The following is a 27,799-nucleotide window of genomic DNA, read 5'->3' as shown; positions in this document are numbered from 1 at the left end:
ATGGAGCTTTTAAACACTCCTCCAGAGAGCCACTGCATTTCAGAGTTACTTGACAGCAGCGATGGCGAGGAAGACGACATGCAGATATATGGAGAAGACTTAGAGCTCAATCCTTTTGACGGCTTGCCTTACTCTTCCCGTTACTATAAGCTGATGAAAGAAAGACAAGAACTGCCAGTATGGAAAGTGAGATGTGCCTTCATGGAAAGTTTGCTTCATCATCAAATTGTGATCGTGTCAGGAGATGCGAAGACTGGAAAGAGCTCCCAGGTGAGTATTAGAAAACGCTTTGCTGGGTTTTTATCTTCAGAACATTGACTATTGCAAACTTCTTTCTCAGGGTTACTACTAAGCATCAGCACTGTTAAATAAGTCTATTAATACTACTAGAACAGAAAAAGAAATGCGTTCAGCTTACTACTCACTGCTACCGCCCTTCATTTACACCAGACATACCCATACCCAGATTTATGTTATACTTATGCCTGGTTTCGGTTAGTAGTGAGCTGCTGCTATTCCAGAAGATGCAGGCACTCAAATGCAGATGCAGGAATTTATATAAATGCACAATAACTTTTCACGAGCACTTGCAAGCAATCTGTGCTTGCTTCTGTTGGCCCCTCACAACCTGTTTTACTCACCCAACGTCCTTCAGGCTCCATGGCACTGAAGATCAACACATTTCAGTCACTGACTGCCTAAAGCAGTGTCATAAACAATAAACTCCAATCTCAAATGACAACTTCCTACATTCTAAACACCAGATTTCAAAACACGGAGCCCTTTCTAGACACTGACTGAGGAATGCTTGTACAAGAGCCTGTCCTACAAAGTTTAGAACCAAATACACAAATAACATTGGGAAAATTATGTATAAAATACTCTTACAAACATCAGTACATGCACTGGAAAACTTTGTTTGTGGAATACATCACATCTCAGCTTCAAAACCTATCAACTACACACTCTCACTGTGCTAAAGAGCACATCAGACATAACCCTTCCCTACTGAAGTTACAGCACATTTCTACTCTCTTCAGAGAGGCCAAAGCTAAAATACTTCAGGTCTTACTACTCAGCAATAAACCATTCCTTTGATGCTGGCTGCTATTCTGTTCAGCTGGAGACTTTTATCCTCCTCTGTATTGACTCAATACAGAGTTTTATCCTCTTCTTTGTCCACTAGCACACTGAACTCTTAGTGGGAACGATAAACTCTGCAGGACCTGTGCTGGATTCAGTGCATATTCTTACTTGGAAAATATGGTTTTACTTTGATTAATGTTATATCAGGAAAGACATAAAGAAGGTTTGCAGGAAGGGCACAAGGGAAAGTGAAGTTCTCAGGTAGGATCCATGCCCCACGGTCCTCCACTCCAGCTAAGAGCAAATACTTTTGCAAGAACACACAGTTTAGAGAACTAATGGTAAAACACATCATTGGAGCCCAATATCCAATAGGGGTATTCAAGTCTACTGCCATGATAATATATCATAGAATACCTCGGGTTGAAAAGGACCATAATGATCATTTAGTTCCAACCTCCCTGCTACGTGCAGAGTTGCCAACCACCAGACCAGGCTGCCCAAAGTCTAGCCTATATATAACAACTGAAACCTGTTACCCCAGAGAGCAGAGAAGAATTTTCAAGTAAAAATAAGCCATGGAAAATGCACACAGGGCCTGAAGCCTGGGATATTTCTTGGAGTGAAGAGCCTCTGTCCCATTTAATTGACTGCAACTTAGATGAAATCAACAAACTACTTACTAACAAGTATCAGCTCTTCCAGCTGTCCTAAAAAGAGGCTAACAAGATGTAACACACATATAAGCCTGGTATTTTACCTAAAATGATACTTACCTGATGCTCAGGTGGGCTATGCTCTCCCACGCTTCTCCTTTTGCATTTCAGTCCCCATTAGAGGTGTTAAGCACTCTTTGCCCACTGCAGGTCCCACAGTGGTGTGCTGAGCACTGCCTGGCTGCTGGCTGCAGGCATGGTGCAGCAGTGTGCTCCCAGGCACACGGGCAGGCGGCAGTACGGCTGGCCCTGCGTGCAGCTGATGAGATGGACGTCAACGTGGGCCATGAAGTGGGGTACTTTGTCCCCTTTGAGAGCTGCTGTACAACAGAAACCATCCTCAGGTTGGTGCATTTCTCATCCCTAATGCTTACCTTCTTTGTAGACCTGCAGAGGAATAGCCATAGGAATAGAAGTGGGAAGGACTTCATGGTATGAGAATCAGTCCCTCATCTTCATTCTAGCACTGCTCTCTGTGTGTGCATACCTTCATCCCCTTATCTGAAAGTACTACTTCACAGCACAAGGATTTGTTCCGGCATGCAATATGCTTAGAAAGTTTGGAAGATGAAAAGAAAGGTAAGTTACAATCTTAGGGGGGATGATTTCTTCTTTTTCCTCGAGCATCCTGTCCTTTCAACTATAATGCTATTTAGCATCACTGACTTGCACTGAGTTTTCAGACACTTAAAAAAGAATTTAGGTTGTTGAGGCTGAAGCAGCCTACAAAACAGACAATATCTGTTCTTATCAAATCTTTCTCGTTAGAGCAGAAAGAGCAAAGCTGTCCTCAAGACCCTGCATTAATTTTGTACAGTCAAACCTGAATATTCTGTGAAACTTTGCATGGTTCTCCATTTGTATGGCACAGATACTGCACAGACAACATGCTGCAGAGGGAAATGATGTCTGCTCCTCTTCTGAACTCTTATGGAGTTATCATTCTGGATGACGTGCATGAAAGAACCGTTCCCACTGATGTGCTGCTTGGTGTTCTTAAACATGTCTTGAGAGCAAGACCAGCCCTGAGGCTGGTGATACTCACTGCCCCCCACATGTCCAGCAAGCTGCAGGACTTCTGTGGCAGCGTTCCCCTCATCCAGGTGGAAAATGAGCACCAGGCAGAGGTGGTGTACACCTGCAGCATGCCAAAAGACCATTTTCTGTCTGCACTGAGGCTGCTCTTTGAGCTGCACCATACAAAGGAGAAGGGTGACATCGTCATCTTCCTGGCATGCGAACAAGTGAGTGATTGACTGGCTCCAGTACTTATAGTTTCAATCAAGAAATGATTCTCATCTGTGTTTCCATATAACCTATAAATAACTTGTTGCGACCCAAGCAAGAGCCCTGCCCAAGCACTGTGCACAGAGGCAGCCACCCCTGGGGACACAGCCACATCCACAGCACTGGGACCAGCTAGAAAGGGGACACCAGTGAGGCACTGGAGTATCTGCTACAGAATTCCCAGGCCTGCACACATGGCAATTTTTAAAGCAAATTCTTTAGAGTTTTCTCTAAATTATGAACGTGGATGCATCCTACGTGTCCCATATACATAAAGTTTAGGGACCATTTCATAACTTCCCACCCTCAGTGTTCCCATATTACACTGATGCACATCTGTCTTCCCCCGGAGGTTGGTTTGGATATGATTAAATCTAGAGATAAGCATTTAGAAAATCACACAGGAAAAAGCACAGCTATTCCCTGCTCTGCAGTTGGTACAGTTGTCAAACTCCCACATGTAGTTATGACCGATTTTAGCTTTATGCTATAATAGCTGTTCTAGTAAGATTAAAGCGTTAGAGTTTGATACGTGGTTCAAGTTTATTTCAGAAATGAGTGCTTCATAATCAAATGATTATATTTATTTTTCACATTAATGAGTAAAAAAGTTAAATCTCTCTCCTGGTTACAGGACATTGAGAAAGCCTACCATATGATCAGACAGGAACAGTCTAATTCAAATCCTGACCTCGGAGAGCTCATTCCGATTCCTTTATACCCCACAAGAAACGACTTCATTCCCAAACCAAAGCAAGACAAACAGAAATGCTACCAGAAATACAGAAGAAAAGTGCTGCTTACCACGAGCTTTGGAGAGTCTTTGATTCGGATTAAGAACGTAACATTTGTCATTGATGTTGGCGTGGAAAGAAGAAAGGTTGGTAACATTGAGCAAAGCCAGGATGCCTAAAATGAGCTGTGTAACAAACTGTTTCTCAGGGGAAGGTGCAGACAGGTACTAAAGAATCACATATTTTCTCATGAGCCAGATTCTGTGTCTTTTAATGTTTCAGTCACCAAAATTTAAATAACTTTGATGGTGTATCTTCAGTATCTTACACACGGAGCAAAACATCATCATTTCTCATCTACCTGTTGGTTTGGGAGATTAACCTCACTCCTTGCTTTATTAATTTCTGCACCAGCAGCGTAACTCCATAGATCATATAACACAGAAGGGTGCTCAGACAGAACCATGGCTTTTTAAAGCTGCCTCTGCTCCTTTGGCATATCTGCTTCCCTCCAAGTATCTCAAAATGCTGCAATTTACTGGATGAATTAATTCATTCTGTGCCCTCAGTTCTTGTTTTCCACCCTATTCTGGAAGGAACTGGTGCAGCTGCAAAACTGGAGTTTATTTATTTCATTTATAAAAAAAAACTGATACGGAGTCCTAAAGAATGAGCAACTACATGGGAATAAATCACTTTCTATGTTGGAAAGCTGCACTTTGGCTTCATAGCTGCCCTAATGGACAAATCAGATATCCCATTAATAGGCCAAAGGAACAAGATGAGGGTGTCTTTAAATAACCCACAACTGAATCACCCAAATCAAATTTAAGTGTTCCTACCATTTTCAAGCAGGGATTGTTAATTCTGATGAGTCTTGAGGGTTAGTCCAGGCTTAGGAACTAACACCACCTCTCATTATCACCACGAAAATAGCAAGTCTAACACTGTCATTTTAAAGGCTCTCATTCAGGGGTTATAAAATAACTCAGCCTTAAGTCGAGGGAAAAGAACTGTCATGCTTCTGTAGGGAAGGAACAAAGGCTGAAGCACAGTTTTCAATTAGGTTGAGCATAACGCAGTCATTTCTGAAACTACAGCTGTTGTTCCGGGTGATGACTGAAATGAATCTCACTTCCTCTTTGGTCTGAAGCCTGAAGCAGAATCCAGAGATTGGGATGGGAACAAATCGGTTTCAGCACAGCCCTGATGGCTGTCACATTACCTTTATCAATTACACCATTTTTACCCCTACAACTCAATTACTTTGTCATAACAGCAGAAGCTCAGTCCTTTAATATTCATTTCTCAGCAAATCAAATGTGCATTCAATCCACGTGGCTGGTAGTCAGCTCAATGCAGGCAAGGTTTTGTGCAGAAGGAAATCCCACTGAAGTCTGGCAGGTGGCATAGATGATGAACGCATCCAGTGGAAGACAGATTTGTCCCTGGCACTGAAAACACAGTTTCTCTTTTTGATTAAAATTCTGCTTAAAGCAGACAAGATCCAATTAGATGACTTCATTAGCAAACTGCCTCACCCAGCCATTATCTGTACAGAAGCTTCTGGCCATCACCTGGTGGCTGGAAAAGTCAATCAGGTCCTTAGTTCCATCAAAATAAAAGAACAAGAGCAACGAGGGGAAAAATAGAATGGGCCTCGAATGCCTTGATGATGATCCTTGTGTCCCGGGCTTCAGTATAAAGACAAAACTCCAGAATTAGGGCACAAAACGTTATCAGATAGAGCTGGGATTCTATCACTGGAAGAAATAAACAAGCTTTTCTGATGCTTTGCTTGGTGATACCATTAGATACAAGCTTTCATAGGTGTTCTTTCTGAAGAAGTTTACCCTATCTTAAGATTACATCCACAGAGCTACTGCAAAACTTCAGCATTAATTATTGGAGGATTGACCGCTCTCGTTCCCACACTGATGAAATACTATAAGGAGGAATGAAACTGCTACTACACATTGTGTACAATAACCTAGACAAAAACTCAGTCCAGATCATTAATACATTCATAGTCCTCACTCATCTGATGCTCAATGTCTCTTTCATTTAAAGGTGTACAATCCTAGAATCAGAGCAGACTCTGTTACAACGCAGCCAATCAGCAAAGCCCAAGCAGAGATGCACAAACAAATTCTGAGCACGTCCCCATCAGGTACAGTTATCAGCACTCCATTGCAACCCATCAGCCCAAGCTATTAATAGAATTAATGGGCCAATGCTAGAAAGGAAAAAACGTAACATTCCTGAAAACTCTTCCAGGGAAACTCTTCTGTTTGTATCCTGAAGAATTTACATACAAAGAAATGAAACCAGATTTCCCAGCCAAAATACAGGAATCCAACCTAACCAGCATGGTTCTCTTCCTGAAGAGGATGGATATAGCTGGCTTCAGACACTGCGAGTTCCTTAGCAGGCCAGGTAACGATGCATTGATTTTTCCATATAGTTTACATTTCCTTTCTGGTTATTTCAGGATTAATTTTGCCCTGTTACTCACAGAACGTTTCTTATTGAAGTCCTTGCAATAACTCAGCCACTGCTTTTATCACTAACTGCTGGGATGGCTCATAGTGCAATAACTGCCCTCTGAAAAACACTTCCCAGAATGAACCAGGTGCTCTGAAAAAGACCATAATGGAGCTGAATGGAATTCAGATTCCTATTTTCTTTAAATCAATACTCCAAGTAACTTCCCACCCAGGTTTCACGCTATTTTCCTAAAGCCCACAAAGAAAATCTGTGTCCCATTGTGCAAGTCATTGCACAGACACCAAACAAAACACATCCTTTTAATCAAGAGTTTACAACCCAATAAACCACCATCGCTACCTCAGAGATGCATTTGGAGAAAATCAGCCTTTATCCTTCAGCATCTCCCACCGCAAACTCCCAATGAGCCATTGCAAAAGGACATTACAGATAAAATCAACCCAAGTACACTTTCAATACTTGGCAGGGCACATTCAGTTTTGAGGCAAGACTGTAAGGAAAGCAGTTACTGATTTTCTGTTTTATTTTACTAACTTCACATTTTGGATCCGTTTCCCACAGAAGGGTATTCTCCATCCTGACCTACTGATATAATTGCTTTGGGGATCACATGACCTGTTGCCTTCTCATTTATGATGGTTTTCCATTGCCAATAGGAATTCCCAAACTGTCCTCCCCTTCCTCACACACACACGTGGAATTAGAACCACCACATGGCCTTCACATGTTGTGCACCCTAATTAATCACAGCAAAGCTTAATTCCCAGCATTGGGCATAGTGCTACATCGTAAGTGCAATTCTCAATTGGATTTTTTTTCAGCTTCTTTTTTTTTTGAGGGAAAGAAACAAGTCCATGTATGTAAGGGTATTTGCAAGGAGACTCAGCTGTTTTATGACATCAGCTGACACAGCTCAAGTAGATGACATGCACCTGCAGTCAACAAGTTAAAGGGACTTCTATAGAAAAGGAGCAGGGAATGACCACTGAAGATGGAAAGCATAGTTTCTTGTGCAACAGCTTCTAGCTTCCTCAGAAGGCTTTGTTATCTTCACAGCAGTTCACATGGGTTCATAGAAGCCAATGGATTCTACTAGTTCGCCCACCCTCAGCTAAACACAGAAACATGGAAAAAAACACAACAAACAAAAAGACAGGGCAGTATTTTAGCACACTCCTATTTGTCTCAGCTGAGCCAAGTTCAGAGCGTGCAGATACTAAGACAGACTAGCCATCCTACTGCTCCACAGCATGGTTTGTCCTGGGATTGACAACTGTAGAGCCTCAGTTTCCTTCATGCATGTGATTTAGCTCTCTGCAAAGGGAGCAAATGCATTGCAGCCATTCACTCACAGAATGAATGTGAACAACATAGAAACAACAAGCTACATGCTTCCCACACACCAGTCCTGTTCAGTCAACCTACTCAAGTTTTGTTTGCAATGGAGATGGGAGGAGAGAGGTGGAATCCTGTCAGTTCAGGGTGAGTCTTTCCTCACAAAGAACGATGCTTTCACTGATGTGAGATACCACTGCACAGCCATCAACTGCTGAGCAGAAAAACCAAATACACTGAAATTCAGTTTCTAAAACCAATGAAAAATGGTTAAAACAAAAATAAAAAACACCCCACCAAGATGCACAAAGGATTTAAAGAGCAGCACATCTCCAGCCCATTCCCTGCATGTGGAGCAGAGAACACAGAGCAGATAAGCAAAGAAATGACACCAGTAAAACATTTTATTCCTGTTCAACAACAATGTGCACAAGATTATTATTTCTTTTTTTTCCCCCCTCCTGCTCTTCCAGGAAAAATAAAAAGCTGGGATTAACTCCGACTCATTACTGCATTATGAGAGCAACAAACATGTCAGGCTTACAGCTGCTGCCTTTAATTCATGCTATAATCGAGATGAGCAAATGCAGCAGGCTCATTACCCTCCTTAGGATTCATGAGCCATACAAAAGTGTATTTGGCAGTGCAGGTCTGAAGTGCAGTACATGTGTTCCTGTGCCACTGGAGTAGTGATGTCCGTGCATTCTTATCAGTTAATCAGGCCTAGCTGATAGTGGCATTATAGAATGGAAGAAAAGAACTCTTTTCCCATAGATAGCTGCAATATTACACGTGTTTTCCCACGTAGCTGGAAAATCCCTATTGAAACTATAGAAATCAGTATAAAGGTTAAGCTAAGTAGTACTTTCATATGAAATGTGTTCAAGAAACATTCAGGCGTGGGACTGGAGGTCCAGCAGGGAAATACTGTTGGTAGGTGGACAGTTGGACTGGATTATCTCAGAGGTCTTTTCCAACCTCAGTGATTCAATGAAATCAAGGTGAAAGCAGTTCACAGATTCTGCATTAGCACAGCACCATCATCAGCTTCCATGTTAAATACGCAATGGCCATGGACGCCTTGACGTTTGAGAGCTGTGTTATAACTCCAAGAAGGTACTTGTAGAATATCCATCATACTGAGCACTGTATAAATGTGGCTAATTTCATCTTGTTTCAGAGACAAAGCACGTTGCTTTCATTAGGAACAGTCTAACACGGTTTTTAAAGACAAACCATGAAGGTTAGGAGAGCACTTAAAGGCAGATTTATGCTCCTCAGTTCAGTTCTTGATTCTTTGATGCTTTAACTCCTGCATTTGATGGAGTAAATAGCATTATACATTGAATAATGAAAAGCTTTGTTGGCCCCTGTGCTGGGTGTCCTGCAGGAGCCATCACCAGCCTGTGTGCTGGGACAAAAAGAGCATAAGGGGAAAATGGAACACCTTGAGTGACCAATTATAGTATAAAGAAAACCACTATGGAACTGATAGCGTAAGAGTGTCTCAGTCTGAGCTCCAAATATCTACCAGTTACCCTGGCACCCATTTCAGCTTTAACTTCCTACCAGTTACTTCTCTGGAAATGAAGATCTATCAAGAAACCTGTAATACTGTAAGGTGATGGAAAGCACTGCAATAAAAGCAGAGTGACACCATTCAAGGCTGCAGCAAATGAGAACAAACCGCAGTGCAACAGAAACAAAAGAAGAAAAACTGCTTACCTTTAGAAGGCCTCAAGCCCACAGGGAACTCCACTGAGATACCCTCACTTCTATTGCCAGCCATTAAATGAGGTCTGGGAAGGGGTGGATCCTGGCTCCAGCCCTTCCAATCACTCAGGGTGATTGCATGCACCTGAGCTCCCCTGAGTTAGCCCTGCCTTCCACCCTAGATGAACGATTCCAATGTTGTTGATAACATTCAGCTACTTCTTTGCTTTGAAAAGCCCAAGTATGATGAGGAGGAAACGCATAATTAATAAAGTGAGCCCAGATTCCTTGAGACAGGCCCTGAGCAGTCCAACCTTAAGCACCTAAAGAACACAGGCAAGGGAGAGAAAACATGGGATAAGGAAATACCTTTCTCACTTGCAGGGCTGGGCAGCTGCTTATGTGATGGCTCAGCAAAGGCAGCAGCTGGGGAAGCCTCTCTGTTGGCCTTGATGGCAGCAGCTGCCCTAAAAATGACGATGCCGGCTGCTCTGATGCCATTGTAAGACAATGCAGGCATCCATTTTTTAAAGGACGGCCCTCCATATTTAAACATTTATACTAACCCTATTTATTTAGCTTGCATTTTGCTATACTACAGCATGAGGAACTTTCAGGCAAGCTTTTGCTTCCTTTATGATGGTTTTTTATTGATTGAGAGTGTGCCTCAAAACGCAGACTAAGCTCTATTATGTACTTTATTGCCATTCCTTCACCTGCTTTATCTACCTTTACTATCTCGTCCTTTTTATCACAATAAAACCCAGGAGTTACTTTATTTCTTTATTTTTTAAAACACTGATAGCAAAATTGGAAAGTAATTTGTGCTTTCGCATCTCAAGGCAGCTAATTCCTGGGCATAAAAATGCAAATTACTGATGCTATCAGGGGATCGAAACTGACTGCTGTGTATCCATACACTTCATAACCTATAGCACAAAATATGTTCAGATATGCTCATAAATAGGTTTTCTTACCATCATGGTTGTGTGGGTCTGAATTCCAGGCCTTCCAGTTGAATATAATTGATGAGATGTAATGGTGAAGGGAAAAGGGAATGAAAAAGGGATGAAAAAGGATATCTGTGTCCGTGCATCAGCCGTTTTCTCTATCTGCTCATCTTGTAGGTTGCTGATTTCGTTCACCCTCATGCCTATGAGGAAGATACAGCCATGACTTGGAGGGGTTCTCATGCTCAGAGTGAGCTTTGTAAGCCACTGACCAAAACTGATGGAGCTCATCTTCCATTCATCTCATACACCTGCTCCCTTCTCACATGTCAGTAGCCACTATTGACTTTTGATAAGAACTGCTCTGATAGCCAAAAGATAAAGCTATTTCCAGCTCTATAATCATTACCTGCTATCAAATGATAGAGGCCGAGTTCTAGGAAACATACAACTGAAACATCAGAACGAGAAATAAAGCTTTCCATAAGGAACGTACAACTGAAATAATATTTAATCCACTCTCAGGTATTTGAATGATCTTTCCCTTTTAATTAGCTCCTGAAAGCCTGATGCAAGCTTTGGAGGACCTTGATTATCTAGCAGCCCTGGATAACAATGGAAACCTCTCTGAATTTGGAATCATTATGTCAGAATTTCCCCTGGATCCACAGCTGTCAAAATCAATTCTGGCTTCTTGTGAATTTGAGTGCGTTGATGAAATGCTCACCATCGCAGCCATGGTAACAGGTACTCCCAACTCATGTCTTGCTCCATGGCTTCTGCCACCTCCAAATCCACACAGACTCTTCCCAAAGCTGTTCACGGGGGCAACCCGAAGGCAAACTTGTGTTATTCATATTCTACTCCTTCACCTGAATGTCTTCAGCTGTTTAAGTCCAGACTTTGAGCTTGCAATGAAACACAACAGATTTGTCAGTAGCACTCCACTTCCATGCTTCAGATGTCCCATTAGCTTCCAGCCTTTTGTCAAAGAATCCTAGAATGGCCTGGGTTGCAAAGGCCCACAATGCTCATCCAGTTCCAACCCCGTACTATGTGCAGGGTAGCCAACCAGCAGACCAGGCTGCCCAGAGCCACATCCAGGCATTATGTAAGTTCCATTCACTTCCTTTCTAAGTTAAAACCACACACTTGGATTGTGGATAGATTGGACCCTGCCATTACAAAGCAATTTGGTACCAGCGTGGGTGAAGGCCGCTCACCTTTGGTGCTCATAGTGAAGATTTACTAAACAAGAGACTGAAGGAAACACCACATAAATATGAATGCAGTGTATTCAGCTCAGCTGTAATCCATCACAGGACACTAAAAACACAAACACCAGTGCAGCTGCTGACTAAGGGCCTTGTTGGTGCATGAGTTTTAATAACTGTTGGCTTTTGTCTTGTTTTTTCCCTAAGCTCCTAATTGCTTCCTGCATGCGCCTTCTGGAACAGAAGAGATTGCTCTTACTTGCTGGAGAAAATTCTCACACCCTGCAGGAGATCACTTTACTCTTATCAATGTCTTCAATGCCTTCAGGGAAGCCAGCACAAACTCTGCAGGCCAGTGTAAGTGCACCCATTGCAGAGCAAGCAAAGCACACTGCTGTTTGTTTTTAATGGAATAGTTATTGCTGGCTGTTGATTCATGAGCGCTTTTGGAATGATTCTTCCTAGACCTGTCAGTTTGCATGAAGAGTCACTCAAGATAGCTGCCACTGCAAAACCAACACTGGTTTATTGACTAATTAGAAGTAACCTAAGGCAGCCTACCTTATCCAACATGGATGTGGAAGCAGCTGATCACACTTGTCATTTGATGTGCCACTGTACAAAACCAGAAAGATGCTTCCTCCTCCAAGTGCGCATAACCCAGGTTTAAGGCATGACATGACACAAACCCAGCCCTAACAATCACTAGGTTTTATACCTAATGAATAAAGAAAGGCTTAAGGGAAGGAAATAAAGGTACAGCAGACAGGTGGTCTTCAGAACATTTACCTGTACTCATGTATCTTGGTCAGGTTTACTCAGCTTAGGCACTGGAGTGGTAGATTTGCGTGTACTAAATAAAAGCTGAAGATGATGAGACCCACCCATACTGTCAGACCAGTTCATCTATTAACTGTCTGTAATATGAGAAAAATATCTGATATTACATAGAGGTGCATTGCCCACTCACTTCACCAACAAGAGCAACGAGCCTAAGTGGTCCATATGGCTCTCGATAACAGCAAAAAAGCCCCCAAGTGCTTTTAATCCGCTGCACCAGTGAGCATTGTACAGAGCAATCTCTCTGTTAGCAGCACCCATCAGGACTGTGCTTGAAGCCAAAACACTCTTCTTCCTTCCACAGACTGCGGTAATGAAAAATGGTGCCGTAATTATTTTCTAAGCTGTTCTGCACTGAGGATGGCAGAAATCATCAGAGCTGAGCTAGTCGACATTATGAAGCGCATTGAACTTCCCATTTCAGAACCGGACTTTGGATCACCAGAAAACATACTGAGCATTAAGAAGGCTCTCTTAGCTGGTTACTTTATGCAAGTAAGGAAATACGCCGTGCTTTCATCTTCCCGCATTGTTAACTCATGATAGAATTGTTAGCTGATGTAGAATCATTTCACAGATGGTTTCCCTTCAAATACACAGGCTGACGTTTCCTCAGCAGTCCCCATAGAAATCTGGGAAGAGGTTTGGCTCTCCCCATGCAACTATCTGAACTTTAGTTTCTATGCATCCTGTACATTCAATGAAGTAATGGATAACTCTCTGTGTTTTCAGATTGCTCGTGATGTAGATGGCTCGGGTAACTACTTAATGCTAACGCACAGACAAGTAGCCCAGCTGCATCCTTTTTCATCCTATTATAACACCAGGAGGAGTCCCGAGTGGGTTTTATTCCACGAGTTCAGTATCTCAGAAGACAATTCCATCAGAGTGGTCTCTGAAATATCACCCCATCTGTAAGTTAACAAAGGTGAAAGTTGCTTAAAAGGTAAAACACAGAGCAAAAGTCAAGCAGAAGTTAACATGTTTGTGTACTTACAGGTTCATTTAGTTGGGAAGCTTTGTTCCCTGAAAGCTGTTTTCCAGCAGATCTTTCTTGCCACATTAACACACCCAGACAGCCAAATCATTCCATACCAAGTGTGTACAAGCTCAGAACAAGACTACAGTCTTTCATCTGCAAAAACCTATTTGTACCGAGAATAAACTCCTTGCTATTCTATTTCTTTGCTATTCTATTTCTTTGCTATTCTATTTCTCATGGTTCTAAGAAAGCCTTTTTTCCTATATACCAAACCAAAAACATGTTCGGATCCAGAAAGATTACCACGTAATGCAATCTGCAGCACTGGGAGCTGAGCTACAAGTAGTTCACCTGAAATGTAACAAAGAGGACAACAGGTCCAACAATCCTACTGGAAACATAAATCACTACTACATCTCATAGATGGTTTTTGGTTTTGCCGCTGGTGTTTTCTTTTGTGTGAGCCTGCTAAAAGCTATCCAAAGATTTCAACATTCAATTAAAAAACATCATAACGTTTTCTCTTACTTCCTCAACAGGTTCGTGGAGCTGGCACCTCAGTATTACTTTAGCAATCTTCCTCCTAGTGAAAGTAAGGAGATTCTGCAGGACGCGATCCATCACCTGTCACCTGTCCCAGCCATCAAGGAGAAACAGAAAACTAACGGTGACAACAAAGAAAATGAACCCCCCCCCCAAACTCCCACTGAGCAGAGATGTATTATTCAGTGATTTTAGACTGAAGTATCATATCTCCGATAAATATGGATAGAACAGTGCATGCCGTGTGCATTCCCACCTTAACTCAGGTCATTACTTTGAACTTCCAGAATAAATGTTTTTTTTTCCTGGATGAAACAGAAAAGCAGCACTTTCATTCACAAAAGGAGTCGCAAGAGTTTCTTTTTTCTAATGTAACAACGTATGGTTTCAATGCAGTTAAAAACATACGGAGTGATCCTTCAAGTTTTCTTGTAACGCTGGATTTTTATTGACTGCTTAATGATGATACCAAAGTGTGCTAAAACACAATGCATTAAAACAGCCATCTGATAGGTATTTTCAATTGAGTCATCCACTTGTCTTTTAAGTATACAAAGGAAGTGTTTGGGCAGTACAAAACCATTAACTCCACGGTAGGCTTCTGAAAATATACAGCACTGTGTGCCTGCTTTAGAATAAAACACCATTTAAGGGGAAGTTCACAATGAGAGATAGTCTTTGAGTTTGTCCATAATTACATTCATTGCATCGGCTGGAACTACCATGACAGTCCGCCAAGGTTTCATTGGTACATCATCAAAGGACCATCTGCCACCCAAACAGGTGTCACTTTCCTCTTGCACGGAGTAGCTGAACTTCAGAAGAGCATTCTAAGCAACAGAAATAAATGCGTTAGGGTTAAGCCTTTTGATTAGCATAAAGATAATACATAATCTGAACAAAGCAAGAACAATGAAATCTTATGAGGAAGACAGTTACTTTCTTCCATGCAAAAGGCCCACTACAACAACCTACAATTAAACCAACTATTAAACCAAAACAACTGACTACTAAGTGCCATAAACTATTTGCTTCTCATCTGATTTGTAAAATTCACATTAAATACTTAAATGATCACCACTGTTACAGCCTGTAACATTTATTATTCATCTTCTCACTGACATCCACTACATACAGATACAACAGCTGCTTTTTATTGGCTTTCCCAGACAAAATGGTGATGGGCAGGAAAAATTTACTTAAGAAACGTTTCTAGTTCTCACACGAGCCAGTTTAAGACACGTGAGCTGAACTCTTAACTATAAAAGATAACATCTTCTGTTTGTAGGGAAAGTGAAGCTCCTGTCTGTCAAATAATACCCAAACTGCAAACTGAATTCTGGAAAAACCATCAAACTAATTGAGTGGTTTTGCTCAAGAACTCACAATTTGAGCAATGAAGGCCCTAAACCTTCAAACAGCTCCATGTCTGTCGTAACAGAACTTCTCTTCAGCTGCCTCCACAACCTTTTAAGGACCAGAATAAGCACAGCCAATTGACAAGCTCAAGCAGGCACCTCCCTGGCTTTGGCTGGATGAGAATTGATTTCCTTCCTTCTACTGGGTATGGTTCTGTGTTTCAGACGGTTTAGTTGCTGCTGAGCGCTGCTTACACTAAGTTAAGAACTTTTCAGGTTCTCATACTAAGCTGCCAGCAAGGAGGCTGGGCGGCTCCCAACCCTTCTCAGATGCACTGAGGAAAGTGAGCAAACAGCTCTGGGGCGCTGAGCTGCCTGCTGGGTGAAACCACAATAACATCTCCCTGCTTGAGTGGGCTCTCAGTTTCTGCCTCACTGCACTTACTGCCATTTAATGGCAAACTAATCAGTGTTATGTGTGACTGGGGAGGACATACACTCCAGCACTAATATATTTAGCACATGCACATGATGAAGTTCAGACACTCAACTCATCTAATATCTTTGATAGGAATGGGATGCCCATGAAGGAGGTGGAGCTGCCATCCTTGCAGGTGTTTAATAGCCATTTAGAAGTGGCACTTAAGGATATGGTTTAGTGGTGGACTTGGTAGCATTAACTCAAGTCCAACTAATGGCTGGATTTGATCTTAAGAGTCTTTTCCAGCCACAGCGATGCTGTTCCCACATCTACCTCTCAATGGATCATGAAAGACAAAAGGAGTTGTGTTCAATACAAAAAGAAGCTTGCTTGCAAGATGAATTTAATTAAAAATATGCAGCTCTGTTTGCAAAAATACCCTTGGAAGTTTAAGTGAAACACCTTTTTTGCAAGTGTTGCAATGAAAAATAAACACTTTAAAGTAATAGAATTGTGTACATTACCTCATAAAAGAATTCCTCCTCCGCATTTGCAAACATTAATTCCTCCTTCTGCTGATTTCTCCCTTCCTTCCTCTTAGAATTCTTTGTGGCTTCTGTAAAGGTTTTGCTGATAAGAAGGTAATAGTGACACTTCCCACAAGGTTTGTTTGTTCTCTGCGCCTCCTTTAATTCTTTCCTGAAGGTAAATAAATATTTAGGTGTACCATTTAATCATGAGTGCCCACAATTAAAAGCCTCAGCAAGTGTAAATCCCACAGTGCGTTAGTTTAGAAAGCCCATTTGTACTACACCCTTCTCCCAGCTGAAAGTAAGAACAGACTGTAATACAAAGCTGAACTATAACAAAGCTACTTCCTTAGAGAAAACCAGCTAAGACAGTATTACAGCACGCTACTTGTAAGAGCACAGTTTGAAAGCCCAAGGGTGTTTAAAACAATGAAAGAAACCACAGACCTTTACAGATGAAAATCATCTTTTTGTTTTTACGCCTTACTGAGAGCATCAGTTCCCTTACCACAGTACTATACAAGAGATATGAAGTATTGATCATCTTCATGTTAAACACGAAATAAAACATGACATAAAACACACTTACTGAAGCTGCTGGTGCATGGGCAAAGCAATCTGTGGTGGTACATTAATGAACCTCTCACTCAGCAGCAGACCCACAGGCTTAGTATCGTCTTTCAGGAGCTCATCCAGCTGTTCAACCACACGCCGGTCACAGCTTTGCTCACACCGACTTAGAATCAGCTCTTTGATTTGCTCAGCACATTGCGTACCCTAGAATCGAAAGGCACGATTTCTTTACGTTGCACAACAACTGTTTACACAAGAAAATCACCAGATGGAAGTGCAGAAATGGAAGAGGCTGGCAGCTCAGCCGCCCTGGAAATACTGGTCAGATCAGTCTTAATTCTCTGTTTCAATTCTCTGACCTTCAGCAAGTTAATGCAGGACTAGATCCAAAAGAAACCGAAGTGATGCTGAACTTTTAAGTCCATAATCCTCCACAGCAGGATTCAGAATCCTGATCCAACTATCTCAGCAAGCTGTTCCAGGCAGAAAAGCAGAACACAGGCACACTTACATCAGCCTAGAAGTTAATCAGGAATACCAACCTTCCTTTCAGTTAAGTTTAGGAAGCTTATAAAACCAAAGACTTCATCATCATCAACATCGTCATCATCACTGCTGTCTTCTTGTACTTCTGCTTGCTGTTTGATGAAGGAAAGAGAAATAATTCATACTGACATTCTATTTCCACTCCTTGCACCAGAGTATGTTTGTTTGTTTGTTTGCTTTCCGGCAGATGCACTTGTTACCTAAGAATCATATTAATGCTGGGCAGAAAAAGTCAGGACTCATCTCAGGGTCCTTTCTTAAAACCACAGAACTCTGCAGAGTGCTGAAGAAAACACAAGAGGAAACTGGAGGCTGTGGATGCCCCATCCCTGCAGGCATTCAAGGCCAGGCTGGATGTGGCTCTGGGCAGCCTGGGCTGCTGGTTGGTGACCCTGCACACAGCAGGGGGTTGGAACTGGATGAGCACTGTGGGCCTTTGCAACCCAGGCCATGCTGTGAGTCTATGAGTCTATAAATTGCACATAACAATAAACCAACTTCACTGTTTGCTTTAAATCCGGCACGGAAAATATCAGGTCCAACAGGAGAATGAATCCCCAAACAGAGTCAAGCAAGTTACAAACAGCACTGAAGACAAGATTCGCTTCCAGCAGCGCATTGCTGCATTTCAAAGCAAGAAACGTTGCAGTTAATTTACAACCAGTTGATTTAAGCCATTTCTGTCTTACCTTGATAATACTTCCAATATGATTCTGCTGTATCAATAGCTCGGTTAACTCAGCGGTGTTAACAGGAGCTTTTAGAAACAGCTGGAAAACAAAAAGCAAGGCTGTTTGAGACGTGCATTGCAGCCGGTGTGAGCTGACGCCTCCTTCAGCTCTGCTTATCCACACGAGCATCAACCCAGCGGACACGAAAGCACACTACCTGCTGCAGCAGCTTCTTTATCCCGCTGTAGTCGTTGTCCGATATCGAATGCGCTTCAAATTCAACATTCACTTCCTACAGAAAGGCACAATACGGAAAATTAAGCGTATTTTGACGGGCTTTAAGAGACTATAAGCCCTGTCACTGCGCAGCGAATAGCCCTGCGAGCTCCCCCACCGCCTCCTGGGTAGGAAAACTTCTCCTACCGGCCGAACGGCACCTCCTGCTCACCTCGCCCCCCCGCTCACCCCGTCCCCCCGCTCACCTCGTCCAGCTGCTCGTCCTCCTCGGACTCCGACTCTCCCGATTCCGGCTCCGATTCCGAGTCCCGTTCCGTACCTGCAGGCCGCTGCCGGGCCCTCCGCTTGGCCGGCGTGGCCATGCTGCCGCTGTGCGCACGCGCAGCGGAGCCGGAAGGCCGAGCGGAGGGAGGGGCGGAGCCGGGCCGGGGCGGCCGGGAGCGGAGCGGGGCAGGTGAGAGGAGGGGGATCAAGGGCTGTAAGTGCTATTGATGGTTGAGCCTCCGTCGTGCTCACCGTGTTTCATTTAAGGCCCTGCGTCTCGGTAATGAGGGGGGATGAGTGCTAATAAAGTCGCTAGGAGAGGCCTGAGCCAAGCTGCAGTGTGGACACGGGGGATGACAGCTCTGCGTGGATGGGGGCTGCCTTCCCTTGGGAGGGTCGGGTTGGGTTGGATTGGGACAAGTTGGGTTGGGTCATGTTGGGTTGATTCAGCTTGGGTCGGGCTGGTGGGGTTGGATCACATTGGGTTGGTTGAGTTGGATTAGGACAAGTTGGGTTGGGTCATGTTGGGTTGGTTGGGTCAATTGGGTTGAGTCACGTTGGGTTGGTTGGATTGGGTTGGGTTGGTTGAGTTGGATTGGATCAGGTTGGGTTGGGTCATGTTGGGTTGGTTGGGTTAATTGGGTTGAGTCACATTGGGTTGGTTGGATTGGGTTGGGTTGGTAGAGTTGGATTGGATCAGGTTGGCTTGGGTCACATTGCGTTGGTTGTGTTGAGTCGGGTTGGGTCAGTTGAATTGGGTTGGGTTGGGTTGAGTCAGTTTGGGTTGATTTGGTTCAAGTTGGGCTGGGGGATCTGAGTGGTCATTTCCAGCCTGAATGATTCTATAAGAGGTCCAAGTCCTGCAGCCCCAGGGGACTGCCAGATTGCCAGGTCAGGGTTGGGTTTGGGGATGTAGACATCTGAATGACAGGAATTATTACTCAGAGAAGTTGCTTGTGTTTAATGGTGTATATACAGTGTTATCTCACAGGTAATCTTCCTTTCCTTCTCTGGTTATTGAATGTTGAATTTCACTGTTTAAAGCTGTGAATGGGAAGCATTTCAGTTACATCTGTAAGCATTAACGTTGTTCAGAATGCACAATGTGACCCAAAGTTACCCTTCTCCTGACTCAGGTAATGTATCAGCACCAAACTGGTTGTACCTTTGACCACAAAGGAATGCCTTGGGAGCTCTGCTTGCTCCCATGGTTTGTTATCAGAGCTAATTGGATGCTTCCCAAGCCTCAGAATGGCTCAGACAAGTTTTTCTTCATCTCTGCCTGTGTTTGTGTTCAAGTCAGAAAATCTGCAGTCCTCTCATTAGCTGTTTGCAAGCCTAATGGGTTCTAAATGGTATTCTCTTAACAGCTGAAGAGCAATCATCACAGGGCAGTTATTGGCACGCATGCAAACGATGTGCTTGTTTAGTGAGCCAGAAGTGGGAGGCCAACATCATCCTGTAAACTCGGCAGTGTCAAACTTAACTCAGGTTATTCATAGCACGTTCCCAGTTGCAGGTGCAAACTGAGCACCGCTGGACTCAGCTCAGACCGTTCATTGCTCTGTATGGAAACCTCTTCTGGTTCTTCAGAAGTTTGTGCATTCCTCTGTTGATTAAATATAATAACACCTAGAATATGTTCCCGTAGTACTTCAGTATACACCATTGGTTACTGATGCTGTCCCTTCTGTGTATGAGCAACAGGTGTGAGCCCTGGAACAGGGTAGAGCAGCATGGGATAAAGCTGTTACAGCCAGCAGCACATTTCATTGCTGAACATGACTGCCTTGTAGGGGTTGTTCCTTCCTTTGCAGCTTTCTCCTTGATGACTTTCCTTGTCGCTTCTCCCTTAAGCAGCATTATCTGAAGCCAGCATGTTATTTGCTGCTCTTATCAGGGTGGGTATTTATTCCCAGAGAACGTGTGTTAACTGCTTACTCATTGTACAGGGAGCCCTGCTCCGACTCAGGCTGAGCTATTAAGGGCACTGCTCAGCAAAAAGGCTTCTAGATCTAATTTAGATACATCCTTTTCTTGTATTTCAGAGTTCTTCCGCAATTATTTGATAAACGATGAAGGTTCTGTTACTGAAGGACCCCAAAGACAAAGAGTCGGGACCAGATCCGTACGTTAAAGTGAGTAAACTCTAAAAAACTACATGTTGTGTCATTTTGCTATTAAATAACAGCATCGTTCTGTTCACCAAGGAAGGTGAACCAAACCAGATGCACTAAGGAAAACAAGGAAGATGCCCTTGTATTTTAGCTTATGAAACATATACTTGTGCTGACCTCGTTGTTTCTTTGAAATAGAAACTGCTGGAAGTGTATTTCAAGAATTGTATCTATGTGTTTTTTTTCCCATAGGAATTAGGATTGTATGGATTCGAAGCAACTTTGATTCCAGTTTTGTCCTTTGAATTTGTATCTCTCGAAGCCTTGTTTGAAAAGGTACGTTTGGAGGGATTTCCATTGCCTTGTTTTCAGCAGAGTTTAGGCCATGGTTGCCACGGTGCAGCATCTTACACTGAGTTAATAACACTGCTGCCCTTTGTAGTACCTCGTCTTGTTTTTCCACAAGCAGAAGTCTGTCCTGCAATGTAACATACAATGAGAGGGATGCTGTCTGCACTCCCTAATGACACACAATGGATAGATCCAATGGTAAAGCTACAAGCAGTAGTCACAGGCATCACAGCCAATAAAACACCACTAAAGCCCACCTGAGGTCCCCCCTTCCATTGCACCAAATGTTTCTGTTTCTTGTTTTCTGTTGGTGTTGTTTTGTTGTTTGCAAGGTTAGAAGGAACTGTTTGACTTATTTCTTGTACCATATTTGCTGGATTCTTGATGTTCTTCCTACATTTCCTATTTCCAAGCAGCTTTCTCATCCAGAGCATTACAGAGGCCTCGTTTTTACCAGTCCAAGAGCATTGGAAGCCATCAAGATATGTTTAAAACAGAATAGTAAAAGTGAAGGTAAGTGCCCATTCCTATTTCTGGTGTTTTATGAAGTTTGCCTTTTTGTTTCACCCATCAGCATTGTTTGGATAATGCCTTTCAAATATATATTTCCTATATATACATTCCTATATATATATATATTCCTATATATATTCCTATATATATATATTCCTATATATATATATTCCTCTATATATATATTCCTATATATATATATTCCTCTATATATATATTCCTATATATATAGAGGAATATATATATAGGAATATATATATAGAGGAATATATATATATATATTATTCTACTTCATTTGACATCTTTTCCAGTCCTTTTATTTTACTTCCTGTTACATTTTACTTCAGAGCTCAGAGCTTATTTATGTTTGTTTCATGTACAATCAGATCTACTTTTCTCCTGTGTGAGCTTCTTTATAGAGTACTGAAGTGAGCACCAATAGATTTTACCCCCTTATTGATGAATAGAGGTTTTCTTTGCTCTTTGGCTGAGCCTCTAATTGTAATCCTGCACCTGCAGCTGTGTGAAGTTCCTCACGTTGTGTGTTGAGATCTTTTGGCTGCTATTTACACGATGAAAAATACATTACAAATTCATTCTGGACATGCAGATTTGCTGAATTGTGTCCTGCTGTATTAGTTGCTGCCATTTGCTGTATCCGGAGCTTTACACAGGAGTCCAAATACTCCCTTAGCATTCATATTTTGTTGCCACGTTTAATGTTTTACAGCATGGTCAAAAACTCTTAAACAACAATGGAATACCAAACCAACATACGTGGTAGGAAAGGCTACGGCTTCTCTTGGTAAGCTTCAGTTTAAAGTGGATCAAGTCGGTACCCCCATTTCAGCTCATGTTTCTGTGACTCCGAATTGTTCTTGAATTCAGTGGAGTTTTCTTACTGCCTTTGCTTATAGTGGAAGAAATTGGCCTTTCTCCACAAGGAGAAAAGAGTGGAAATGCTGAAAAATTAGCTGACTATATTTGCTCAAGTAAGTATCTGAAATCTCCTACTTACATTAAGCTCATGTACCTTGTTGTTTCTTATATACACAGTCGAGTGTATGCTGATGCAGAGCAGTGTGTGTGGTCTGTGTCATCTTAATTCACCTGACATCTCAGCCCCTGCAGTTGGATACTGAATGACCCAGCAGACAAACGGTGTTGGTTGTGTTTTTTAATTAAAGGTCATAGCTGTAACGATTTGAAATTGCTGCTCGGTCATAACATGGAGCTGCTTCTGTTTGTCTGAGCGTGCAGTTAGTGAGCATGGGATGACCTGACCTCCCTTGCTTCAGTGCAGCTGGTGCTGGAGATGTCTCACCATCACGGAACTCAGAGTGGATGAGGGGAACCAACGCAGGCTTCTGTTTTTCATTATCCAAAGAGAGTGGTTTGGAAGAAGCAGCAGCTTCTGATAGCCACCAGTGGGGAAGAAAATTGTATGTTTTACAGCCTTCTATATAGAATATGTTACGCCGAGGGCAGTTTCATGCCAGAACGCCAGCAGGCTGTTTAAATTAACACAGAGCTGTAGCACTGCCATTATCCTTATGAGAATGACTGCCTTTGAATACCCTTCAGTTTTAATAACCATCCAGCACATTTCAATCATTGGAGACTGCTTGTTGATAGATGTAATCACACTCGGTGATGTATTGCAGTGTAATATTTGTGTCAGTTGCTGAGTATGTCTGTGCTGGCTCCAGTTAAGGTCTTCCCATTTCGTCTTTGCTGTTCTTCTCTTTGCTTTTCTTCCTTTCATCTGAACGCTTTCTCTGTATTTCTCTTATCTGTAGAAAAGACAAACTGCACAAGTTTAAGTTCCCATCCAAAAAACATCTGAGCTTCTGGCTGTTTAGTGATGAGGGACTGTTGATGATATGGGTTTACAATGAACTATATCATCAGTTTCACTCGTTTCTCATCAAAACGGCCTTTACATTAAATATCTTTAGCATAATGAGCATTAAACGCTTTAAGTTAATACACTTAAAGCAGTCACTGTACGATCATCTGACTTTGCTAGCGGCAGTAGCTGCAAAAAGCTGTTCTCTAAGGGCAGTAGTCGGGTAATGGTGTTTGTTGCCTCAGATACTGCTTAGAAGCTGAGGTGACAAACCAGAAAGGTCCTTCTTCCCAGATAGGCAAGGAGCATCCACAGGCAGGCTGTGTAACAGCAACTGAGGTTGGAAGCCAGTTCCTTTTGAAAGGATACGAGGATGTGTGGGCACCCACTTCCAGTCTCCCACCCTTGGAATTGGAACCTTTGTTCCTTGGATAAGCAAGAAAACACACATGTAGATAGCCTGAAACTTCCAGCAGAGCATTTCTGTCCTCTTCTCTGTCTGCCTGAATGTTCTTTCCCTTATGAGAGAGCTGCTGTGTACAGAGCAGACCTGATGTTTTAAATACAAAAATCGAGGCAGATTGTGCTTCTGAGAAGGAAGAGATAACTTGCACAGTCCTTGTTTTTCTTCGTAGGACGGCACAGAGGATAGAAATGCAGTTTATCTTTCATGAGATCTTTTTGGTCGGTGCATTCGTATTACAGTTCTGGAATATTGTTTAATTTAGATGCTAAGTAGCTCTGTGCTCTGAATTGGGGATGCAGTTGCCTTGTGAGTGTTTTCAGGTACCTCAGGGCTGCGTTGGGGTAGAAGCATGCAGCACTTGTAGCAGCGTTCAGCATTTGATACCTTTACAGTGGATTAAATGCATCGTTTGGTCTTTAATAAAAACATGAAGTTAATGACAAGTTGTTGTGTATTTACAGGTGAGAAACCTCATTCATCATCTCTTCTTTTTCCTTGCGGAGCCCTGAAAAGAGAAGTACTTCCTACAGCACTTAAAGAAAAAGGTTGAACCTCCCTTAGAGCCTCACTGTACTCAGTCTGTTAGGAGACAAGTTGTACCTCACTGTTTTTGAACCAAATGTGAATGAAAATGGAATTTGCTGTGATGTCATTTGGAGGATGGAAGTGCTCATCCAGTTCCAACCCCCTGCCATGTGCAGGGTCACCAACCAACCGATCAGGCTGCCCAGAGCCACATCCAGCCTGACTTCGAGTGTCTCCTGGGCAATCTCTGAGGCTGGGTGCTGCTCACAGCTCCAGGACTTGGTGTAGCGCAGCTTGAGCAGGGTTACTTGCTTTTATTCATCACCTTCGATGGACACCATGAGAAGGAAGAGAAGTTACTCACAGAAGTGCTGTGAGACATGACAGTTGTCCTAACGTGCTTCAAGGTCCTCCGGTTAGAAAAGTTCTATTAGATCTTGTGTAACACACATAGAGAAAATAACGCATGAATCCTTCTTGTCCTTTTTCCTGTATCTTTTTAGCTTGAAATAGTACTTTAAAGTGCAAGTGGTACGATAAGAACATTTTCCTGAAATAATAGAAATGGTTCTGAATGCCTCTTGTGATCCCAGGCATCGCGCTGGAGAGCCTGACTGTGTACCAGACTGCCCAACACGAGCACCTCCAGCAGGCGCTGAGCAGCTATTTCTCACAGCAGGTATTGGGTGCAATTGGAATGTCAGTATTATTGAGGCCACAACTGACATAATAGAAGGGAATGGATTTAGCAAAATGACTTGCTGAGTTTTCTTGCTAAACAGGGAAATGAGAAAAATTGCATTACATTTATCACCAAATGGGTATGTGACACAGTATGATTTGGTTAAAGCCACACCTGAACTTCAGCATGGTGTGGAGGTTTGGCACACTGCACCAGAGAGCCCTCTGTTGGCTTAGCATCTGTTTCTCATTAAAGGAACAACCACTTTGTGTCTGTACAGAGACACCTAAAGGGGTTGCTGTGAAAGAACTGATGTGCTGCTGGAACTGAGAAAGCTCTGCTTACTTTCACACAGGGAATTCCAGCCAGCATCGTGTTCTTCAGCCCATCTGGTGTCAAGTTTTGCCTCCAGCACATTCAGAAGCTTTCCGGTGATTTTGCCAACCATGTAAAGGTACCTTTTCTTTTAAAATGGAGTAAGCCAAGGTTGGGAGACCAATGGAGAAGAAAGCTCTTAGACCTTTTCCAAATGTCCATTTTCTAGTGGAAAAAAGGCTGGTTTGGGTATGGGGAAGGTAAAGCTGCTTCTCCTGCAGACATGCAGCACTTCTGTCTGCAGCAGCACAGCAGCTTGCGGTGCAGTTCTCAATGCACTCTCAAGGAGCTCTGACTTGCACTCATCAGGCTGTTCACACTGTATTCCTGCAACCTCTACTTGTTCTGATGTCTCATTTACACTGTCCTAATACATAGCTGAGAAAAAAGGAGTTTACAGTCAGAGCTCTTTCTCCTCCCACACTTTCTCAGCCTTCGTTGGATAAAGGCTGTATTTTCTCTAAGTGGTGTGAATAGATCTTGAGTCAGCAATTGCAGGCTGAAGCACACTGAAATCCCTCTCACTTTTCCTGTTCTTTAAAGTACAAGCTTTAAAAGTTCATAGTGGTGAGTGAAATAGTAATCTTTCCTAAGTACTTTCTAAACAGCCCTGCTGGTACCTGACTTGTATTACTGAAAGTCTTCAGTGCGAAATGGTACAACTCAGTGAGCTCAGACACGCAGACTGATTTCTGACTCTGTTAGCAAAGGAAGTAACTAATAAGAGCTCATCCCATACCTACTCACAGTAACTCCAGCTGTAAACAATGTCATTGCAGTTTGCTGCCATCGGTCCAACAACTGCTGAAGCCATGGAAGCAGCAGGAATCCCAGTAAGCTGCACTGCAGAGAGTCCCACTCCTCAAGACCTCGCTGCTGGGATCCAAAAAGCACTGAGCCCACAGAACTGCATTTTACCTGAGTGAGAGCACAGCACGAGTTTGGGGCCAGCTGGTTCTCTACAGGAAGGCTTTGTCGCTTTGCAGACCTGTTGTCCTGCAGTGAAGTCACAACACTCTCCCAGCAGCAGCAGCTTGTGTGAGCTACTGGCACGTAAGCATCGAAGGAATCTAGAATTCATCCAGCACGTCCTAAAGTCCCTTTTTATGTGTGCAGTGTAAATATTTTACCTGGGCAGTCCCAGGAAACAAACTGAGAAGCCATGCTGAATGAGTAATATATTGCCATTTCATGTTCCATGTGTCACCTCAGGTACCTCCTAGTGCACAGGGTGAAGTTTCCACTTCTTTGTGTACAGCCAGTTTCTACATGCACGTCTTTTGTTGTAAAAGATTGTAAGTATGTTGAAGTATTTTCTGTTGCAAAGATTATTCCTTGTTCTTTCCTTGTTCTCCTTCTGAAATACTCAGATGATTGTAGATTCTCAGTAGGTTTTCATTCCTATTCCTGTAAAGAAGGATTCCTAAACAGAGAAATAAACTGGCTTATCACGAATAATGGTGTTAGAGTTGTCTGTTTTGCATGTGGTTTATACTTTAGTTGTTTAACTGTGAAAGGAGAAGTAATCCTATTTAGCACTCATGCTACCTTCAGCCAACACTGTGAAATCCACAGAAGATTTGGATCATAATACACTCAATTATAATCCTTACGCAAGTCACTCATGTTGTTAATATAGCACTAAAGTTCATGGAATAACACAGAAACCCTCCCTTTGCTGTAAGTTTCTATTAGCCTAATTCTAAGTGTATGACCTGAATTTCCAATTAGGTAAGAAGCCTTGTACCTAGGATAAGAGTTAATCTGAACCCAATTATCTTAATATAAACGGAAATAGCTTCAAGTTGTATATGTGGATTCATCAGTCAGGCCAGGCACAGTAACACAACCATTGTGCTTTATGGAGCAGTTCTATTTCTTGAGATGAAACAGGATCTCAGAAGCCGACTAATTGCTGGAAGATACTGCTAAGCAGTGGGAGGAATATTTCATCATTAGAAAAGAACCTGCTGAAGGCTACTAGGATCACTATGGTAACTGGATGTAGCTGCAGGACTCTGCATGGATGTGCTCCCAAGGAGAGAAGGAAGAGGATGAGTAAGAAGCTGTTGTTGACTTTCTCTGCCACTATTTCTCCCCCCCACCCCTTTAAGGACAACTGAAGTTAAACTGTTAAACAATCAGACAGAGCTGGGCAGTGTCATTGTAATAGTGTGCAAGGACCAAACAAGGACTGGAAGCTGAAGGCATCCATGTGAGCTTGTGCTCCCGCACATTACACAGCAAATCCTTTTGTTATCTTAAATCACATCCAGTATTTGTTTAATTCCTCAGTTCAGGCCTATTTCTGTTCTCTGCAGACAAGTGTTCACCTAAGAAACAAACTACTCACCCAGCTGCTGGCTTTGTGATGCAAGTCTGCCTGTGGTATCAAGAAGCAGGAAATGTTCTC

General features: G+C 42.7%; 3 protein-coding genes across 5 annotated transcripts; 2 read left to right on the top strand and 1 right to left on the bottom strand.

The window, feature by feature from the left end:
• Positions 1 to 14,097, top strand: DHX32 (DEAH-box helicase 32 (putative)). The gene is made up of 11 exons (XM_072339919.1): positions 1 to 270; positions 1,953 to 2,146; positions 2,674 to 3,046; positions 3,724 to 3,969; positions 5,894 to 5,993; positions 6,101 to 6,259; positions 10,885 to 11,076; positions 11,751 to 11,900; positions 12,688 to 12,878; positions 13,116 to 13,297; positions 13,905 to 14,097. Exons 1-11 carry the CDS (start codon positions 1 to 3, stop codon positions 14,095 to 14,097), a joined length of 2,250 nt encoding a protein of 749 aa, XP_072196020.1.
• On the bottom strand, positions 13,197 to 18,666 carry BCCIP (BRCA2 and CDKN1A interacting protein). The gene is made up of 7 exons (XM_072339920.1): positions 18,490 to 18,666; positions 18,225 to 18,299; positions 18,026 to 18,106; positions 17,333 to 17,428; positions 16,807 to 16,994; positions 16,212 to 16,386; positions 13,197 to 14,738 (listed from the first exon to the last, which is right to left on the bottom strand). Exons 1-7 carry the CDS (start codon positions 18,604 to 18,606, stop codon positions 14,568 to 14,570), a joined length of 903 nt encoding a protein of 300 aa, XP_072196021.1. The 5' UTR covers positions 18,607 to 18,666; the 3' UTR covers positions 13,197 to 14,567.
• On the top strand, positions 18,647 to 26,838 carry UROS (uroporphyrinogen III synthase). Of its 3 annotated transcripts, none has more exons than XR_011904017.1 (10): positions 18,647 to 18,698; positions 20,557 to 20,646; positions 20,878 to 20,961; positions 21,393 to 21,489; positions 22,220 to 22,294; positions 22,407 to 22,481; positions 24,266 to 24,349; positions 24,833 to 25,008; positions 25,367 to 25,465; positions 26,166 to 26,838. XR_011904017.1 is itself a non-coding variant. In XM_072339921.1 (10 exons), exons 2-10 carry the CDS (start codon positions 20,584 to 20,586, stop codon positions 26,310 to 26,312), a joined length of 810 nt encoding a protein of 269 aa, XP_072196022.1. In that variant the 5' UTR covers positions 18,647 to 18,698; positions 20,557 to 20,583; the 3' UTR covers positions 26,313 to 26,838. The 3 variants fall into 3 exon arrangements, 2 of the variants coding, with proteins under 2 accessions (XP_072196022.1, XP_072196023.1); XM_072339921.1 differs by having other exon boundaries at positions 24,923 to 25,008; XM_072339922.1 differs by having other exon boundaries at positions 18,692 to 18,788; positions 24,923 to 25,008.
• The last annotated feature ends 961 nt before the right edge of the window (positions 26,839 to 27,799 follow it).

This window comes from Excalfactoria chinensis, chromosome 6 (genome assembly GCF_039878825.1).
Source record: "Excalfactoria chinensis isolate bCotChi1 chromosome 6, bCotChi1.hap2, whole genome shotgun sequence".
NCBI lineage: Eukaryota > Metazoa > Chordata > Aves > Galliformes > Phasianidae > Excalfactoria > Excalfactoria chinensis.
Note: the sequence above shows the minus strand (reverse complement) of the source record. Positions and strands in the feature narration are given on the sequence as shown.

Excerpts from the sequence above, each read along its gene's own strand:
- DHX32 (XM_072339919.1), top strand. The coding sequence starts at position 1 with ATGGAGCTTTTAAACACTCCTCCAGAGAGCCACTGCATTTCAGAGTTA. Across the intron at positions 2,147-2,673 it reads ACAACAGAAACCATCCTCAG|ATACTGCACAGACAACATGC; the intron begins GTTGGTGCATTT and ends TGTATGGCACAG. Across the intron at positions 3,970-5,893 it reads TTGGCGTGGAAAGAAGAAAG|GTGTACAATCCTAGAATCAG; the intron begins GTTGGTAACATT and ends TTTCATTTAAAG.
- BCCIP (XM_072339920.1), bottom strand. The coding sequence starts at position 18,606 with ATGGCCACGCCGGCCAAGCGGAGGGCCCGGCAGCGGCCTGCAGGTACG. Across the intron at positions 17,429-18,025 it reads ATATTGGAAGTATTATCAAG|CAAGCAGAAGTACAAGAAGA; the intron begins GTAAGACAGAAA and ends TTCATCAAACAG. Across the intron at positions 16,387-16,806 it reads CCCATGCACCAGCAGCTTCA|GAAAGAATTAAAGGAGGCGC; the intron begins GTAAGTGTGTTT and ends ATTTACCTTCAG.
- UROS (XM_072339921.1), top strand. The coding sequence starts at position 20,584 with ATGAAGGTTCTGTTACTGAAGGACCCCAAAGACAAAGAGTCGGGACCA. Across the intron at positions 20,962-21,392 it reads TCGAAGCCTTGTTTGAAAAG|CTTTCTCATCCAGAGCATTA; the intron begins GTACGTTTGGAG and ends ATTTCCAAGCAG. Across the intron at positions 24,350-24,922 it reads TACAGCACTTAAAGAAAAAG|GCATCGCGCTGGAGAGCCTG; the intron begins GTTGAACCTCCC and ends TTGTGATCCCAG.